At 34.4% G+C, this 18,741-nt stretch overlaps 2 protein-coding genes across 2 annotated transcripts; both read left to right on the top strand.

Moving 5' to 3' along the window:
• Positions 1-5,051: 5,051 nt before the first annotated feature.
• Positions 5,052-8,321, top strand: LOC102603244 (heat shock protein 83). Its single transcript, XM_006362602.2, has 3 exons — positions 5,052-5,554; positions 6,159-6,439; positions 6,532-8,321. The coding sequence occupies exons 1-3, from the start codon at positions 5,275-5,277 to the stop codon at positions 8,083-8,085; spliced, it is 2,115 nt and encodes a 704-aa protein (XP_006362664.1). The 5' UTR covers positions 5,052-5,274; the 3' UTR covers positions 8,086-8,321.
• A 2,700-nt stretch (positions 8,322-11,021) lies between these two features.
• On the top strand, positions 11,022-14,860 carry LOC107057941 (uncharacterized). The gene is made up of 7 exons (XM_015303104.1): positions 11,022-11,130; positions 11,234-11,332; positions 11,434-11,532; positions 11,950-12,134; positions 12,524-12,612; positions 12,796-13,146; positions 13,516-14,860. The coding sequence occupies exons 1-7, from the start codon at positions 11,063-11,065 to the stop codon at positions 14,746-14,748; spliced, it is 2,124 nt and encodes a 707-aa protein (XP_015158590.1). The 5' UTR covers positions 11,022-11,062; the 3' UTR covers positions 14,749-14,860.
• Positions 14,861-18,741: the final 3,881 nt, after the last annotated feature.

Below are 18,741 nucleotides of genomic sequence, written 5' to 3'. Positions count from 1 at the left end.
AATAATTTTGAGATATTTCGTAGAAATTGTTTTATTTTATATATTTAATTATATGAATTAATTAGTTTTGGGGAACTATTTTGTTCTAAACTTTTAAGATAGAAGATGGAGAAAATGATCAAAATGGTCCTTAATATATGAGGTTTGGATAATTTTGATCCTTCATATATGCCACTTGATTGAAATAGTCCTTCACGTATACAATATGTTATCATTTTGGTCCTAAACTCTAACTCTGTAAAAAAAACTAACGGTTTCTCTTTTCTCCCTCTCTCTGCTTCATTACCATTGAAACCAAGTTGTCATATGATTTAACAATGGAAAATATCCAGTATCATTTTCTTCTCAATCTTTTCTATCTTTCTCTTCTCCCTTCTTCCTGAATTCTGATCTACTTCTCATCTCTCCTCTGCCGATCTGATGATGTCTATGGAGTATTGCTTAGTTCAGTTAGCTTAGTTCATCGTAGTTAATTTTCCTCTTGCAATCGATATCCATTTTATCATATATAAATCAAACTGTCGCAAAATTTGAATTATTTTCCTTGAAACTCAGAACATGACTGCAAGTGTGTATATAGTTTGAGGAAGAAAACAAAAGAGTTAATTCTTGTTTGGACAAAAAACAGAGGATGAAGGTTTTATGATCAATTAATTCAAAATTAATATGGACTAAAATTCATTTTGTCCTTCTAATAAATTTTATGTTCTGGTTTTTTCATTTATCAGAGAATTTCCTACTTGCGTACTAGTTCATCTTCTTCAGCGTAGTGGTTAGAGAGTGATGACGGAAAGCCTTGGTCTTTCATCATTAACTTTTGACACTCTGTCGCCGTCACGATGGCGGAGTCGCCCCTGCCGCCGGCGATGACCATACCATATGCGAGGTATAACTTCGATCCATGTTGGCCTAATTCTGGAGATTCGAAAGATAGAGAGACGACGATTCAGAAAGAGTTATGGCTTAGAACATGTTTCTTCTTCAAGTATATTTTGAGCTTTATCACATGGCAGTTTAGTTTAATGGACGATATAGAAGAGAGGGGAGGTGGGAGGAAGTAGGGAGATGAGAGAGAAAAGGGTGAAAGTTACTTTTTTAATAGAGTTAGGGTTTAGGACCAAAATGAACATATATTACATACATTAAGGACTATTTTAATTAAGTAGTATATATGAAGGATCAAATAATTCAAAGCCCATACATTAAGGACTATTTTGATCATTTTCTGATAGAAGATGTATAAGTTAGTTTTACCTTAATTTTATAGGATAGTTTTATCTATTCTATCTCACAATCAAATGATTCCTCAAAGTTTTTGAAATTGATCACATATGTCCTTAGTTTAAAAGAAAACAATTTGGCTCTTATATACATTTATCGCATTACGATAATTAATTTAAATATACTTTAAGTTTAACTGAAATTCTCAATTATTGATTAATAAGTTGGAAAGGATCAACTATGCTCTTAAGGCATCTCCAACTCAAATATCAAATTTTATCAACTCCAACCCATTACACCAAAAAGGAATATTTTTCTTTCTCTTCATTATTATATTATTATTTCTTATTTCATTTATATTTTCTTATTTCATAAAACAAATTCTTTCTAAAACATTCACCATATATAATTCATATTATTTCCTTTTATAATCGTTTAATATAAAATTATTTTGTACCAAAGTTTTTTAAATAATATAAATTGGTAACAAATATTATACATTATACATAATAATGGATAATACAAATAAAAGTGAAATCATTAATGAAATACAATTAATAAACATTACATAATTAAATTATTATGTTTTTGTTGTACTTTTTTAAAAATTACTGTGTATTTTTATATTTCAATTTTGATGTATGTCAATTACTACTTTGTTGAATGTTTATTATTTTCGGTTATTTTTAAGTACATTGTATTATTTGTTTAAAAATTTATATGTTTGCATTTTTAATTTTTGTGAAGGTTAATTGTAGTCATTTTTAATTGGTGTAACACTATTCACACACCAAAATTGATGTTGGGTTGAAGCTCAAAAATACCAAATTTTGCACCAATCCTTATTTGGTGTTGGGTTGGAGATGGTCTTAAGGTTGCAAAATCGAACAAATATACTATTGGTTAATAGTTTAATGGTTCTTTAATATTTATAGATTTAGCATTTTTTTGTACTCATATTTACGTAACTAACAAAGTCAAATATCATATCTAAGTAGGTATTTGTATATGTGATTTTATCTTGTAATTTGAAATCATGAAATGGTATTAACATTTGAACATGTCATGATTTCACACCTTTTAAATATAAAAATTGATTCACAAATTTATATTTTGTAAAAAAAGGGGAGAAATGGTCTGATGGACCCCTGTAGTCCTGTACTTGTATGAGTTTGTATTCTAGACCCTTCTACTTAATATTTTGCCAACTGAACCCTTAAACTCAATTAAAATGAGATTTTTAAACCCTCTGATCATTGACCAAACTTATGCGACATGTATTTTGTTGACTCAATTATAGTGTGTGATATCACACTTAAAAAGGCGAGTGAAAGCAATGAGTTTGCTTTAAAAATAATTAAATAATAAAAAGAAAAATAAATAAATTAAAGTTCCCAACCCCTCCCTTTGCTACCGGCATCAGATCTCGGCGTCCCTTGCGACGCCGTTTTCGTCTGCCTCTCCGCTCATTTTTTTCATTGAACCTCTGTTAATGATTAGGTGTGTTGGTGAGTTTTAGCAGCGTCAATGGAAGTTTCAGATGTTGCACAAGAGGGCTAATTTTGCTACAGTGGCTATGTGTCTTCCATGGTGAACTAGTGGTTATGTGATGATTTTGTTCCGGTGATTCTGTTCATAGATTATTTTTTTATGTTGAGATCTGGGTTTGATTGTGTGTGATCTTCTTCTTCGAGCCTCAAAAATCTGTCATAAGATCCAACATTAAGAAAACGTTGTTCATTCATATTAGTTTTGAGATCTGGGTTTGACTTATGGCTTTCTGAGCTTCATGGTCATTTTTCGAAGAAGAAAAGAATTAGAAGAAGGGAGATTTTTTTTTTTTGTAGTTTATATAGTACCATAACAATTAAGAGTGTTCAAGTAAGCTTATAGCAGTGAAATTTGTTAAATTTGTCCAGCTTAAGCATGTTTGGCTGAAACTATCAATGAAAACGATTCTTGTTTTTTATGCTGTATTTAATCTACTGTAACCAGTGACAAATTTTTAGCTTGCCCAAATTATCTTTTCAAGGAAAGTGATTCTATAAGATAATAGCTATGTTAGATTAATTTTGGGTTTCCATTTTCTCTCTCTACATTTGGTGGCTGTGTGTTGAGGGAGGTGGAGGAAAAATGAGAGAAATAATTATTTTGTTTTATTTTTTAAATAGAAAATTTATTATTTTTATCTTTTATTTGAGTGACATTTTTAGTTAATAATTTAAAAATACTTATGAAATAATTATGACATGGCATTAACATATATGATGTGGATATTACATGTCATTTATGTTAGGGAGAGTGAGCACACATGGTTGGAGGGGTTCAAATGTCTCATTTTAATTGAGTTTAAGAGTTTAGTAGGCCATGATTAAGTAGAAGGGTCTATAATACAAACTCATACAAGTACAAGGGTCCATTGAACCATTTTACCTAAAAAAATCATTTTATATCCATGAGTTGAGATGATTACTCTTATCAACATTTAAACACCATTAATAAACACGAGTTCAATAATTAAAAAAAAGAAGAAGTAAAGAACAATACATTATAACTCAAGTTCAATTACATTTTTTCAAGATTCGCTTGATTATGAAATATTATAGAGTTACGTTATATTTAATTGATACAATTGAGTTTGAATTCAAACTGTTTAATAAGTACAACTTTCAATTAAGATGTCTAGTGAAAATTAATGTTAAATTTAAATACATGACTATGTATTAAGCTTTAAAAAATTCCTTTTTTCTCATCATAATACAGTCATATTCGACATGGTAACATATACATATAATAAAAATATAATAATTTAATAGATATTTGTACAACATTTCCTCAAAGTTGAAATCAAAAGCATATGAAACTTACGTTGAGGAAGAGTTTTTTTAAATATGCTATTTTAAAAAAAAAATTGTAACTAAATATATTTCACACAAAATTTTAAACATTTCATTAGTCTCTACCAAAAATAATGGAATGCTCTAATTACTTTCATTGATGCTTCACCATTGGCCGTGAGACATTCGATTCCCAACATTCTAGATGTCTAGGTGGATAAATCTTGTTAGGTAAATATACTTATTTCCGCGTAACCAAGAGGGAAAAAAAAAGAGGTTTAAAAACAAAAAAAAATTCAAGAGAACCAAAATGAGAAAAACAACAGCGATAATAGCATATTTGAATCTCTTCAAAATGTGTGTTTTTAGTCTCTTGAGGTACAAAGTATATTACATTTTAAAAAAAGTTAAAATTATAATACCGTAACATATAAAATACTAACACAAGTTTATCATAATATAAGAATAATTAAGTGAATATTTAGACATAAAAATTATAAAATTTAAAGAAAAGTAGTACAATATTTTTTTCAAGTTTAAAATAATATTTATAAATCGAAGTTATGTTTGAATGTTTTATGAATAATTTGGAGTGAAAATTGAATATATATATTGTCCAAAATTATAATAATTCCAAACCTTAAGAAGTTCTTTGAATTCCAAAACTATAATAATTTTATGTCCAAATAATTTTATTTTATTTAAAAAGTGAATATTATCGGTGGAAAAACGGGTACTACTACTAAAAGTAATGGAACAATTAATGAATTAATAATTATAATTATTCAATAGAATTAAAAAAAAGAAAATTTGTTTAATTAATAAAAAAAATTATACTATGTGTTTTCTCAAATATCACAAAATCAAAATGAAAATAAAAATTTATCCCCATAATAAAAAGGGAAAAAATGAAAAGGCTAAAAGAAGCGGAGTCGGGTCGGATTGTACCAGAAGAGACGAGTAGAAGTTAGAAATGTGTGTGTAGACTGTAGAGGGACGTCGAAGACTCCAGAAGCAGAGTCTTCACCTCTTTCTCCAAGGCAACTTCTTAACGCTAATAGAAGAGCCTAGAACTCTTCTACACTCGTATATAAGCCACCCATCTCCCTCCCCATCCTCACGAAAATCACGATCGAAAGTGTTCATACAAAAGCGACTTTCATTCTTCATTGCTCCCTGTAAGGTACAAATTCACATTTTTGAAGCTTTTACTCTAATGGCGGATGTTCAAATGGCTGAGGCAGAGACCTTCGCTTTCCAAGCTGAGATCAACCAGTTGTTGAGCTTGATCATTAACACTTTCTATAGCAACAAGGAGATTTTCCTTCGGGAACTTATTAGCAATTCTTCTGATGCATTGGATAAGATCCGATTCGAGAGCTTGACGGACAAGAGCAAGCTCGATGCTCAACCTGAGCTCTTCATTCGTCTTGTTCCTGATAAGGCGAACAAGACACTATCCATTATTGATAGCGGTATCGGCATGACCAAAGCAGGTAATCATATTTGTTCTACTTTCCTTTTTCTGTTATTTGCATATATGCTCTGTTTATTTTGCCGAGAAAACTGTCAGTGCTACTAGTCGTGCACTTCGAATTTTTGCAATGCTTTTATTTTTCTGCATGCGTTGTTTGTTGTGGTTTAAGTGAAATAAATAATGCACGGAGGAAATTTAGCTCCGACTGAACATATCGTTTTTTATTTATTTATTGATCATACGTATCTAAGCGTTCCATTTGGTCCTTGTGAATTGTGAGATCTTTTCTTCTCTGTGATTAGCTACTAGCTTTGAATTTGTGATATGTTCTGGATTTCAAAATAGTGTAATATGTTTTGAATTTCAAATTAATTATTTTCCTGTCGATCCTGCTAGATATTTAATTTCACAGAAACTTAATTTCATACTTTAATGTATACTATAGGATTATGAACCATTTGATACCAATGGTTAATATATTTTGGGGGAGGTGTTTTTGGTCTTAAGATTCTTCAGACACCAATGGTGAATATATTTAGGGGGAGGTGTTTTTGGTCTTAAGATTCTTCAGATTTAGTTGGTAGAATGGTACTGATGTCTTTTCTGTTTGTGGTTCCGAATAGATCTGGTCAACAATCTGGGTACGATTGCAAGGTCCGGCACCAAGGAATTTATGGAAGCCTTGCAGGCTGGTGCTGATGTGAGCATGATCGGTCAATTTGGTGTTGGTTTCTATTCTGCTTACCTTGTAGCAGAGAAGGTTATTGTGACCACCAAACACAACGATGATGAGCAGTATGTCTGGGAATCACAAGCCGGTGGTTCATTCACTGTTACGAGGGATGTCAATGGAGAGCAATTGGGCAGAGGAACTAAAATAACTCTCTTCCTCAAGGAGGACCAGGTAAGCATCTGTATTTCCTGCATGGTTGTACATAATTTCATTAGGCCTAATTGAGAGATGATAGTTATTAATTTTGGGTTAATACTATGCAGCTGGAGTACTTGGAAGAAAGGAGAATCAAGGACCTCGTAAAGAAGCACTCTGAATTCATTAGCTACCCTATTTACCTCTGGACAGAGAAGACTACTGAGAAAGAAATCAGTGATGATGAAGATGATGAGCCCAAGAAAGACGAGGAGGGTGCGGTTGAGGAGGTTGATGAGGACAAAGAGAAGGAGAAAGGCAAGAAGAAGAAGATTAAGGAGGTTTCTTACGAGTGGCAGCTCATTAACAAGCAGAAACCTATCTGGTTGCGCAAACCGGAGGAGATTACAAAGGAGGAGTATGCCTCCTTCTACAAGAGCTTGACCAATGACTGGGAGGATCACCTTGCTGTAAAACACTTCTCTGTTGAGGGGCAGCTTGAGTTCAAGGCGATCCTCTTTGTGCCCAAGAGAGCTCCATTTGATCTTTTTGACAGCCGGAAAAAGATGAACAACATCAAGCTCTATGTCAGGAGGGTGTTCATTATGGATAACTGTGAGGAACTTATGCCTGAGTACCTTGGGTTTGTGAAAGGTGTTGTGGACTCCGATGATTTACCTCTCAACATCTCTCGTGAGATGCTGCAACAGAACAAGATTCTCAAGGTGATTAGGAAGAACCTGGTGAAGAAATGTATTGAGATGTTCAATGAGATTGCTGAGAACAAGGAGGACTATAACAAGTTCTATGAGGCATTCTCAAAGAACTTGAAGTTGGGCATTCACGAAGACAGCCAGAACCGAGCCAAGTTGGCTGACCTCCTCCGTTACCACTCTACCAAGAGTGGTGATGAGCTGACCAGCCTGAAGGATTATGTTACTAGGATGAAGGAGGGCCAGAAAGACATCTACTATATTACTGGAGAGAGCAAGAAGGCAGTTGAGAACTCTCCGTTCTTGGAGCGTCTCAAGAAAAAAGGATATGAAGTGCTCTATATGGTTGATGCTATTGATGAATACGCCGTGGGGCAGCTGAAAGAATATGATGGTAAGAAACTGGTCTCTGCCACCAAGGAGGGATTGAAGCTCGATGATGACAGTGAAGAAGAGAAGAAGAAAAAGGAGGAGAAGAAGAAGTCTTTTGAGAATCTCTGCAAGATAATTAAAGACATTCTTGGTGACAAGGTTGAGAAGGTGGTTGTTTCTGATAGGATTGTTGATTCTCCATGTTGCTTGGTGACTGGTGAATACGGTTGGACAGCCAACATGGAAAGGATCATGAAGGCTCAGGCATTGAGGGATACCAGCATGAGTTCATACATGTCCAGCAAGAAGACAATGGAAATTAATCCTGATAATGGAATCATGGAGGAATTGAGGAAGAGAGCTGAGGCAGACCAAAATGACAAATCAGTGAAGGATCTCGTGTTGTTGCTCTTTGAGACAGCTCTACTAACATCTGGTTTTAGCCTTGATGACCCTAATACCTTTGCCGCAAGAATTCACAGGATGTTGAAGTTGGGTCTTAGCATAGAAGAGGAAGAAGAAGGAGCTGGTGAAGATGCCGACATGCCTGCACTGGAGGAAATTGGTGAGGAAAGCAAGATGGAAGAAGTGGACTAATCATTGAAATCAGTTGAGACTTTTGAGATGCGTGAAAATACAATTTGAGTGTGTTCCATTTTTCTTATCTTGTGTGTATGGTTTCTTTTTGGCTAGTGGTTCGGATGGGTCAGTTGAGTCTGTTGTGTAAGTAACTGTGTTTTTGTGTCCTGTCCAAGTGTTAAGAGAATATGTCCATCCGTTTTCTGAAATGTTATGAAGTTCTATTTTGATCACATTGATTTTCCCTTTTCTCATTCGATTCTACTCTTTTACAGTATATATAATCCAACCTGTTAGTCTTCAAAAAATTCTAGAGGAACATAACGTTGGATTAAGAAATTGTATTAGTTGGTGAGTTGGGTAGAGGGGAAAGTTCCTGCAATCAATCGTGACATAGTATGGATTCTTCTAAGCTGATTCCGCCTCTTATCTATCTTTGTAGCATAAAATGATTGCCCAAAGGGACCAAATACAGAGGCATTTGAGTGAAAAGGGGTGTATATCAGCTGTGTAATAAATGATATATATTTATATTGTTGAATCAAAAAAAACATTGACCAAGATAAGTTATTTTAACAACCAATTCACCAAACTAATACGCTTTTTTTACAAAAGTAGTATAAACATACTTCATGGTAACATTTTAGGTTATTTTTATTTTAAAAATTCAACGGACAAAAACTGACGGAGCTGATGACGTTAAATGAATAAACGTTACTATGAATAACGTTTTAGGTGTAAAACGTTACTCACAATAACGTTTATTTAGAATTCAATCACGTCAACCCTGCAAATGCATAATCAAATCCTGCAAATTTAAAACGTTATTCACAGTAACGTTTTAGGTGTATAACGTTACTATTTTACTAAGAATCCAATCACGGGTCTTCGACTCCTGCAAATTTAGAATAAATCCTGCAAATTTAGCTATAAAATGTTACTCATATTATGTTAAGTTCTTACTATAGCTTTAAAATTATTTTCTAATTTATTAATATTATTTTAAAAAAATCTCTTAATAATATGATAAACTTGACTTATTTAATTCATACCTGATGAAGTTTTGTGAATATTATTTTAACAATGGGCAACACAAGTAAAAGTTTTGTTGAATATTGTTGGAATATGCAAAACATTCCTTACAACAACATTTATTTTATAATCACATGTGGTCAGTTTAAAAAATGGAGGAATATGACTTTAACAGAGTGTTGTAACTGACAGTCACATTTTTGAGGTAAAACGTTACTATGAGTAACGTTTTATAGCTAAATTTGCACGATTTGATTATGCATTTGCAGGGTTGAAGTGATTGGATTCTCAATAAACGTTATCGTGAGTAACGTTTTACACCTAAAACGTTACTCACAATAGCGTTTATTCATTTAACGTCGTCAACTCCGTCAGTTTTTGTCCGTTGAATTTTTTAAAATAAAAATAACCTAAAACGTTACCATGAAGTACGTTTATACTACTTTTGTAAAAAATTTAAAAAGCGTATTAATTTGGTGAATTGGTTTTTAAAATAGCTTATTTTGGTCAAAACTTCTCAAAAAAATAATAAACGTAATTTTGAATTCCAAGATTATCATGTAACTTACAGAAATTATTTCATCCATTTTATTTTACTCTACCGATTTAAATGATAAAAGCATTGAAAGAGATGAATGTATGAAATAGTACCGCTTATGAAAAAATATATTTAAAAAACCATGTACAACAAATAACACAATTGGCTATTCTCACCATATGTTAATGGTGTTATATAATCGTTAAAAAGGAAATCATTGTGAGTTCTAACATTTTCCAGAAAAGTCGTAAATACCAAAAATTGAACCACTAATCCTTTAAACTAAGAGAAAAGAAAAGTGAAGATTCATTTTCATTAAAGAAAAAAAGAGAAGTATTTTTGACATTATGATAGGTGTTATATGACAGGAGATCATCTTCTCGGGGTCTCTTTTCTTGTTCTTTTTTGTTATTTTTTTTTTTTTTTTCAATCGAGTGTGGCAAGAAATAATTGCAACAACCTGTAACCTTGCTTCTATTTTAAAAAACTATTACACAGTGCTTTTCTGCCTTGCGTCTGTTTTCCGAACTTTTTAAAGAAAAGTTTTCATTAACACAACACAATAGAACTCTATTCTGCCATAGGAAACAGTTCTGAGACTGTATACTGAAAATGAAATTAATTATCGGAAAGTTTTTGAAAATTTTCTAAAATAAAATAAATGTTGTTCAAAATATGCCCAAGTGTAAAGACTGTTCTAACCCCACCTAAACCTACGTTGGTGGAGAAGCAAAAGTACCTCTGGTTAGTCTGTTACTATAAAGACAAATACCTCTCACCTCTGCTACTCTCAGGGGGTCATGCTTTTATTTCTTGCTCTACAATCTTCTTTCCACTTTTAGTATGAAAAAAGTTCACGTTTTCCAGCCATTTGTAAAGCTCTCTCATCTTCATCACTGCAAAAGAATGTAAACAAGTAATCGTCTCTGCGCATTTCCATGGAGTTCCGTTTGGACTTTGGAAATCGAGTTTTCTAGTTTCCTCGTTCTGCACAGGTGTGGTAGCTAGGGTTTTACAGAACATATACATCAACATTGACGATACAAAAGCTTGTTATCTCAAACAAAGAGTTGATTTTGGTTGCGAGTGTGAATTTGACGCTCGGAAGATGTACGTAGTGGAAAGTTATATGAGGGAACTACATAAGCTTGCAGAAACTTGTACGGACTGTGAAAATTTGTCCTGTGACTTTGGAATGAGTGTGGAAATTGAAGAATGCAGCTCGGAAGAGCAGTTGGAATCGGAGGAAACCAGAACCACTGCAGAGATCTTAAAGTGACATTAGTACTTTTTTGAGTTATTGCGTTTATTTAACGGAAACTAGCTACATATGCGAGCGGTTAATCGATTAGCAACTATTGACATGAATTTCTGTTTTAATTCTTGTGCTGCAGTGATTCGAGGCTTACTTACACTAAAGCATTCATGTTATCATTGTCTAACCTGCATATTTGTAAAGACTTGCCCGAAGATTTTGATCCATCAGCTTTACGGTGAGGGATAAGTAGCAGCTTTCAGTTGCTTGATTAGGTCTTTATTTTTGACAATACATTATTGATTGCTTTATATCATCAATTCATCATGCTTTATGTGCAGAGATTCAAGGCTTACGTACACTAAGGAATTCATGTTATCATTGTCTAACCTGCAAATTTGTAAAGACTTACCCAAAGATTTTGATCCATCAGCTTTACGGTAATTATTAGTGATAAATCATAACTTTCAGTTGCTTGATTAGGTCTCTGTTTTTGACATTGCATTATTAATTGCTTTATCTCATCATGCTTTATATGCAGATGTTCAAGGCTTACGTACACTAAAACATTCATGTTATCATTGTCTAACCTGCAAATTTGTGAAGACTTTCCCAAAGATTTTGATCCATCCATTTTACGGTGAGTGATAATTCACAACTTTTCGTTGTTTGCTTAGGTCTCTGCTTTTGAGATTGCATTATTGGTTGCTTTATAGTTCATCATGATTTAGCTGCGAGAAGAAGTGCTGAACTGCCAATTATTGCTGATAAAAGAAGAAATTTCACTTGAATTTAATTGTTTGGCCACCATGAACTTAATCTGTGTATTTCCATGTACAGATTAGAATTTTGATGTCGTTGTTGTCTTACATTTATTAGCTGATAATAACTCAGTTGCCTACCATAGAAAAAAAAGAAGAAAATGAAATGAAAACAGAAATATAATATTCAAAGCCAAGGTTGACTGGTAGACGCATGACACTGATAGGTTAAAAAATTTCTTATTTGTTTCTCGTGACGTGGTGGTTCTGCGTTCTTATAATTGCTTTTGAAACAGCGAACTTGATGGTTTATCTGAGTGTAAGCTGGGAATGCAACAAACATCTGCAATCCTACCCCCATATACTTCAAACAATTATTACATTGGCTCATCACCTGTTCTTAGATGTGATTTGGTTGCCGATTCTCAATTATGCTGTGGGAGATGGGAAAAACAAGTTTCACAGGGATGCTGTGATTCAGGTATAGTTGGTGCGATGCATCGAATTAGTTCTTTTTCTTTATGATCAATTAAACTCAATCCTTGATATCACATTTTCACTTGGTGAACCATGTAAGGAACAGGCCAAAGTGTAAAATTTTTATTCACAGAGCACTTGAACTGTATCATCAAGCTTGTTTCAAGAAACAGACAGTTTTTATGTACAGGAAAGAATTGTAATAGCATTCTATGTTCTGCTGGATCAATTTCACTTGGCTAAATCAATGCTTCAATAGCACACTTTATTTTTCTACGTGTTGATGTTGCATACATTTCAAAGGCTCAGTCACAGATGGTTCACTATTTATAACTAATACGTAGATAAGAAAGTAGTGCTCATAGCCCTGTTCTGATAATATGTGTAATGCAGATTCCAGGGCGCAGAATGATTATTCTGGGATTTTGGGATCATTTCTTAGTAAGAGCAAGAACCCTTATCGTCCACCACAGTATTACAAGGTCTGGTCATTATGCACTCAAAATTGGTCGTGATTATGGCTCCTGTAACGCTATAATGTTCTAGTACGTCTCTTGAGCAAAAGAATAACTCACTTGTAATGTGGCCTACATAAGCTTGATCTTTTTGCACGTGTTCCGTGAAGAGCATTTAACTTTTATAGATTAAGACTGGTTATTATGCAGGTTGGCGGTTCCAATTCATATGCTAGCCATTCATCTAAAGGAACAAAGTCTCTGACTAACACGGCCTGTACTTCTCAAGAGGATGTACAATCAAAAAATGATACTTTTCAAGATGATGTAGTTGGGGATAAAAGTACTCATTGGAGCAAGCAGATTGCAAACTTATCTGAAGCCCAAAAACCTGTCAACAAGTTTGTGGATGAGGAGAAGTCACATTGCAAAACACCTGGTTCTATTAATGGTGCCATTACTACTCAGCAAGAACAACTTCTTGATTCTGAAGCTAAAGCATCAATTGCGATTATTAATCTGGAAGAATTTGAAACAAGACAATTTGGAGAGACACTAGAGGTAAGTTCTGGACATGCTTAGATGTTGACTACTAAGAGATACTTAAGTCCCAATATTCGTTTTGTTATCCCCTTTTCCCTCCTTTTCTTAGTAGGTTTGTGATAAACTATCAGCTTTGTCTTGTAAGTGGTGTCAAGGATATTTCCTAGATTTAAAAGTTTATCTTCCTTGCAAGTATCACATTCTATAGTTTGCTTTGACAGTTAGATAACATTTCGTTAAGTCAACGAGGGAGGGGTAGGAAGGTTGAGAAAACAAATGAAATGTGGCTGTAGAGTCCATTTTTATTCAGTCAGATACGCATGATACATCTAACTCATGACTGCAATCATAGTGATGCAAGTTTGTCCTTTTTCATCTTCTTTGCAGAAGGAAGTATCACTGCAACATACTGACTTTCCTGGCATTGAAACAAGATGCTTGAAGGGGCCATGTACTGGTAGAATGGAGAATGGTATTCATACAGCCAACATTTTAGCAGCAGAAAGCCATGAAAATCTTAAACTGAATTGGGAGTCCAAGGAAGATTTTGAAACTGAAATCAGCAATGAGTTGCTCTTAGGAGAAGCATTCTTTCCTTCACAGAAAAATTTGTATGAGAGGATATCTAAAACCAACGAATTACAGCCCAATGAATTCTTCTTAGCATCAGTTCTCAGCGATTGTGGAGCTTTTGGGACAGATGGTGAAGGCATCGCAGATTCTATCTTTGATTGTGAGCTTGAGTTGGATGAGATCGAGGAGAGTGAATCTCCTTTTGATGATTTTTGGACTGAAATATTGGATGTTATTCATTTGGAGCAAGAATCTAGGGACAGTTACTCAGCTGATACAGTTAACATAACTGAATCTGAAGTTCCACTACATATACCGGATGAAGATGAATTGATTTTGCTCAATTATCAGGAAGAGCCAAAAGATCCCAAAATCCCTAATGTGGACACTTCTATTGATTTAGATTTTGTGGATGATGAAATCAATTTGCCTGATGAGGACAGTTTGATTTCTGTTGACCATCTTTTGTCCCTCTCAAACCATTGCTCAGAGGTAACTTTTGTTGGTAGAACTGATAGATTGAAGCCTAATTTCACTTCTGACAGTACTGGACACCCAGAAGTTGCTCATTGTTATGAGAAATCCTTTCTACCTGGTCGGAAAGTTTCGAGCTCTGCAACTCACCGAAAACCATATCCCCATCAGATCTCTTCTCAGACCCCGTGTATCCATGTTAATCCAGAAATTCCAACTTTTCATCCATTGGATCTTTATTTTACTTGCAGTAATTTCAAGAATATAAGAGAAGAAAAACTTGTTCATTATTACCCTCCTGCAATATATTTTTACCCTTGGTCTAACATTCATCACGAGTCTTCCATGAAAACCGCACCTGCCATGGAAAAGAAATATGAACATCTTGAACAGTATCCAATGTTATATCAGCCAGATAATTCTCTTCAGCAAATGGAATTGCTACGTGAATCACAAACAGATCCTATTGAGCAAGTCGTTTATGATGTTGTACAACAATGGGATGCCATGCAACAATTGCCTGAGACTTATCATCAACAATTATACTACCCCGGATTTGGATTTCCAATATGAAGTGAGGTACCTTTTCCGATCCTGTTCTCTTACCTCTAAATTATACATAAATCCCTGTCATTGGAGAAAGACAGGAACTTGTATTCATTTGGTCATTCTCCATCCTTTTGGTACTGCATGCAAACATCTTTTTCTTTTATCTGGACTGTTTAAAATTTGTCATTCTCCAGCAAATGGGAATTGATTCCACCACCCAAACCCAATGAGCGGGAAAAAGAGTTTGAATAATTACTCAGTTTCTCTTCATCATTGCAAAGTTCCCAATTTTCGGTTAGAAGAAGGTTCAAATGCCCTGCTCTAGTAGTTTCTTTCTCCCAAGTCCCAATTGTTTGGGACTCCTTTCGAAATTCTAAAGGCTATGATAACTTAATCATCTGGGCAGTAACTTCAGGTTTTGCCTTCCATATGTATCTCAGCTATTCCCCCCCCCCCTTTTCTTTTTGTATAGGAAAGGTAAATGTTTTACTGAAAAGTACCAAGAACATTTCAACTATATATCTCTGTTTAAGCTGTTAATATGTATCTTCTATATGGTGTATATATGTAGTTACATATCTAGCGTATTATGACATATGATTAGTATTGCTTCTAATCCATGGCAAATTTAGCAGTCTCTGATTTCTTCTCAAGATCGGTCATTGCTATATAGAACACGTTATGATGAAGAAGAAGATGAAGCATTAATGTTAGCACCATGTAAAGCATAAGACCATCTTCTCAATAAGTTTCAACTTTAATGTCTTTATTTTAGTTTCATGCTGGATGAAGATGTTCAGAACAGCTTCAGCCTCAAATCATAATGCTATAAGCAATTGCCAATATGTCACTAGCATGCCTACTCTTTTCTTTTTGCTTATTTCCATCTGCTAGATTCATCTGGAGACAAAGATTTCAAGGTCCTTATCATTACTGCAAATTATCCAGATGCTGCTGATGTGCAACTGGAAGCAAAAAGGGAACTCAATTGCAGCTATCCAACTTCCAGTCTCTCCAGCAAAGAATGCGCCGTAGAATATTAGTATGTAGTAGATATGATCATTTTGATGGAGTGCGCAATTGCTTTCTGATGCAATAATTGCACAGATCTCATCCCCTGCTGAAGTTTGTAGATAACACCCTCATTAGGTTTGGACAGAAAGGCAGCTTGCAGGCACTTGTTTTAGTAGCAAAAGTAACTGACTATAGGATAACAACAACATTCATCAAGATGTTAAATAAATCAAACTTCAGATCTAATCTCCGGATATCAATATTTTGATTGATACCAGTATACGTAAACATCCTAGAGTTGAACAATTTCTGCAATGCAACTAACAAGTTCTTTGTCTTCTAAACTAATTTATGGTTAGATAGTCAGATACTCTTTAGATTGTAATCTAAGGAGTCCTAAAATAACTTAAGAAAGAAAAAGAATATCACTTACTCCTTTCTTTTCTTCTATTACCAGGTAATCTAAACAAGTCAGTAGAAATGATAAAAACATGTCTTTTTGTCTTCTCTAATTTGCTGGGTTTAAGAAAAAACTCTGGTTAACTTAAATATTCCTGTTAGTTTTCCAGGGATGATGAGGTTTCATGTCCTAAATTGGTGACCTCCATTGACTTAGGAGGGATGAGGGATGCCCCAAGCCTAAAAGAGTGATTGAACCTGCGTTATTGTGACCACATTCTTTCTTGTCCTTTTTTTCCTAAAGAAAGTTTGAAGGATGTGAAATTGTTGGTTGGCATCTTCCTCCTTGTACGGATATCAACTGACATATTTAGTTGTTTTCTAAATATACTAGTAAAAAATAGAATTTTGTAAATCCAAACATAATGTAAAATAATTCAAACAAAGCAGATATTGGCAAACTTGAAAGGGTCAAGTACTTTCACAACTCTCATGCTCCTGACCACAAAAATACAAAGACTTAACAGCTCAAATGGCATAACAGCTCGTTCATAAGAAGAAATAAAAATAAACTTTTTTTCACATGACGGCTCAACTCGCCACACAAGCACAACCATTGCAATTATGTATACATCCTAAGAAGATAAATGGGATGAGCTGAGCCAGTAGAACTTTCATAAATGTGTACATTGATCCATCCACTAACACCTCTACAAACCCAAGAGTATAGCATTTCAACTTTCAGCGTTTCTTGAATACTACATCAGCGGAAGCAGAGAGATGTGGGAGACATGAAGAACGATCTCACTCATTGAGACATTTACACATTGGTATAGAAATTTGCCGATCTTGGAGAAGCTGGAGCGAGTGTCAAAACTTGAATTTATATAAGCCCAGCTTTAGATCTTCATTTCTGTTAGGATTTGAAACTTTTGAGAAAAAGATAAAGGTTCAGCAGAGATGTTCTAGAAAAGGTAGTTCTAGAAATAGGAAGTTAGAAAAACATTCTAGAATATAGTATCAAAACCCTTAGCTAGCTAGATTCTTCCATCACCACCCATAAATATGTTAGGATTTGAAACTTTAGACAAAAAGATAAGGCTCAGCTGAGGTAATTTTCATTCATATTCAAATTTCAAAAGGCATACATACATATATCTACATAAGCTTTTCCAAAGGAAGTAGATGACCATACATATCCAACCACTATTGACTTTCTTACAAAACATATTCCATAAAACAAGAACTACCTTTCCTTTACATACTTAACATAATATTTTTTAAAAACAGAACAATTAAACAAAAAACATCTGGAAATATCTCATTTTCTAACACTCCTCCTTGAGATTTTTCTTGGATACTCCCAACTTAGCCCTTAGAACTTCAAATTTCCCCTTAGGAAGAGCCTTGGTCATGATGTCTGCAATCTGCTAATCTGAGCTGCAATGAACAGGTTGAACTTCGCCATCCTTCTCTGCTTGCCTGATAGCGTGAAACTTCACATTGATATGCTTGCTACGACCATGTTGCACTGGATTTTTGGCCATATATATTGCTGACTTGTTGTCAACCTTAATGGCAGTAGCTTCAATGTAATTTTGCTCCAGATCACGTAGAATCTTTCTTAACCATAGAGCCTGATTAGTTGCACTAACAACGGCGATGTATTCTGCTTCTGCAGAAGATTGAGCTACCACCTCTTGCTTCTTTGAATTCCATGAGAACATGCCTGAACCAAGTGTAAAATCATATCTAGAAGTACTTTTCATATCATTAACGCTTCCTGCCCAATCACTATCTGAATAACCCATCAGTTGCCCTTGCTCTTCCCTTTTAAACTAAATACCATAATCAACAGTTCCTTTGATATATCTCAACGTTCGTTTAGCAACATCAAGATGAACTTGACTTGGAGCTTGCATAAACCTCGACAGTAGACTTGCCGCGAACATGAGATCGGGTCTTATTGCTGTCAAATACAACAAACTACCAATCAGACTTCTTATAAACTGTTGGATCTGCCCTGTCACCTCCTTCAAACTTCGAAATCTTTCATTGTGAAACCAGTAGGGTCGGTACAGACTTGCACCTCTCCATCTTGAACCTTTTAAGAATATCCCATGAATATTTTCTCTCAGAAATAAAGATTCCAATAGTAGCTTGATGAATCTCCATTCCCAGAAAGTAACTCATTTCACCCAAATCTGACATTTCAAACTTGGTCTCCATTTCTTGCATGAATTGATTCACCATAGCTTTATTGCTTCCTGTTACCAGAAGATCATCAACATAGAGTGACACCACAAACACATCTCCTCATTTAGCCTTCTTCACATATAACGTGGCTTCATTTTGACTTATCTTGAAGCCATAATGAATGAGATGATCATCAATCTTACTGTACTATGCTCGAGGAGCCTGCTTTAATCTATACAATGCCTTATGAAGTTGGTAGACTTTATCCTCCATTCCTGCAACTTGAAAGCCTTCTGGTAGATCAACATAGATCTCCTCCCGCAACAGTCCATTTAAGAACGCCGATTTCACATCCAGATGATGCAGCTTCCAATTTGACTGAGCTGTCAAAGCAAATAGCAGTCTTAT

The sequence above is a fragment of the Solanum tuberosum genome, unplaced genomic scaffold (assembly GCF_000226075.1).
Source record: "Solanum tuberosum cultivar DM 1-3 516 R44 unplaced genomic scaffold, SolTub_3.0 scf00400, whole genome shotgun sequence".
In the NCBI taxonomy this organism is placed as follows: Eukaryota; Viridiplantae; Streptophyta; class Magnoliopsida; order Solanales; family Solanaceae; genus Solanum; species Solanum tuberosum.
The sequence above is the reverse complement of the archived record's forward strand: the minus strand, read 5'-3'. Positions and strand labels throughout refer to the sequence as shown.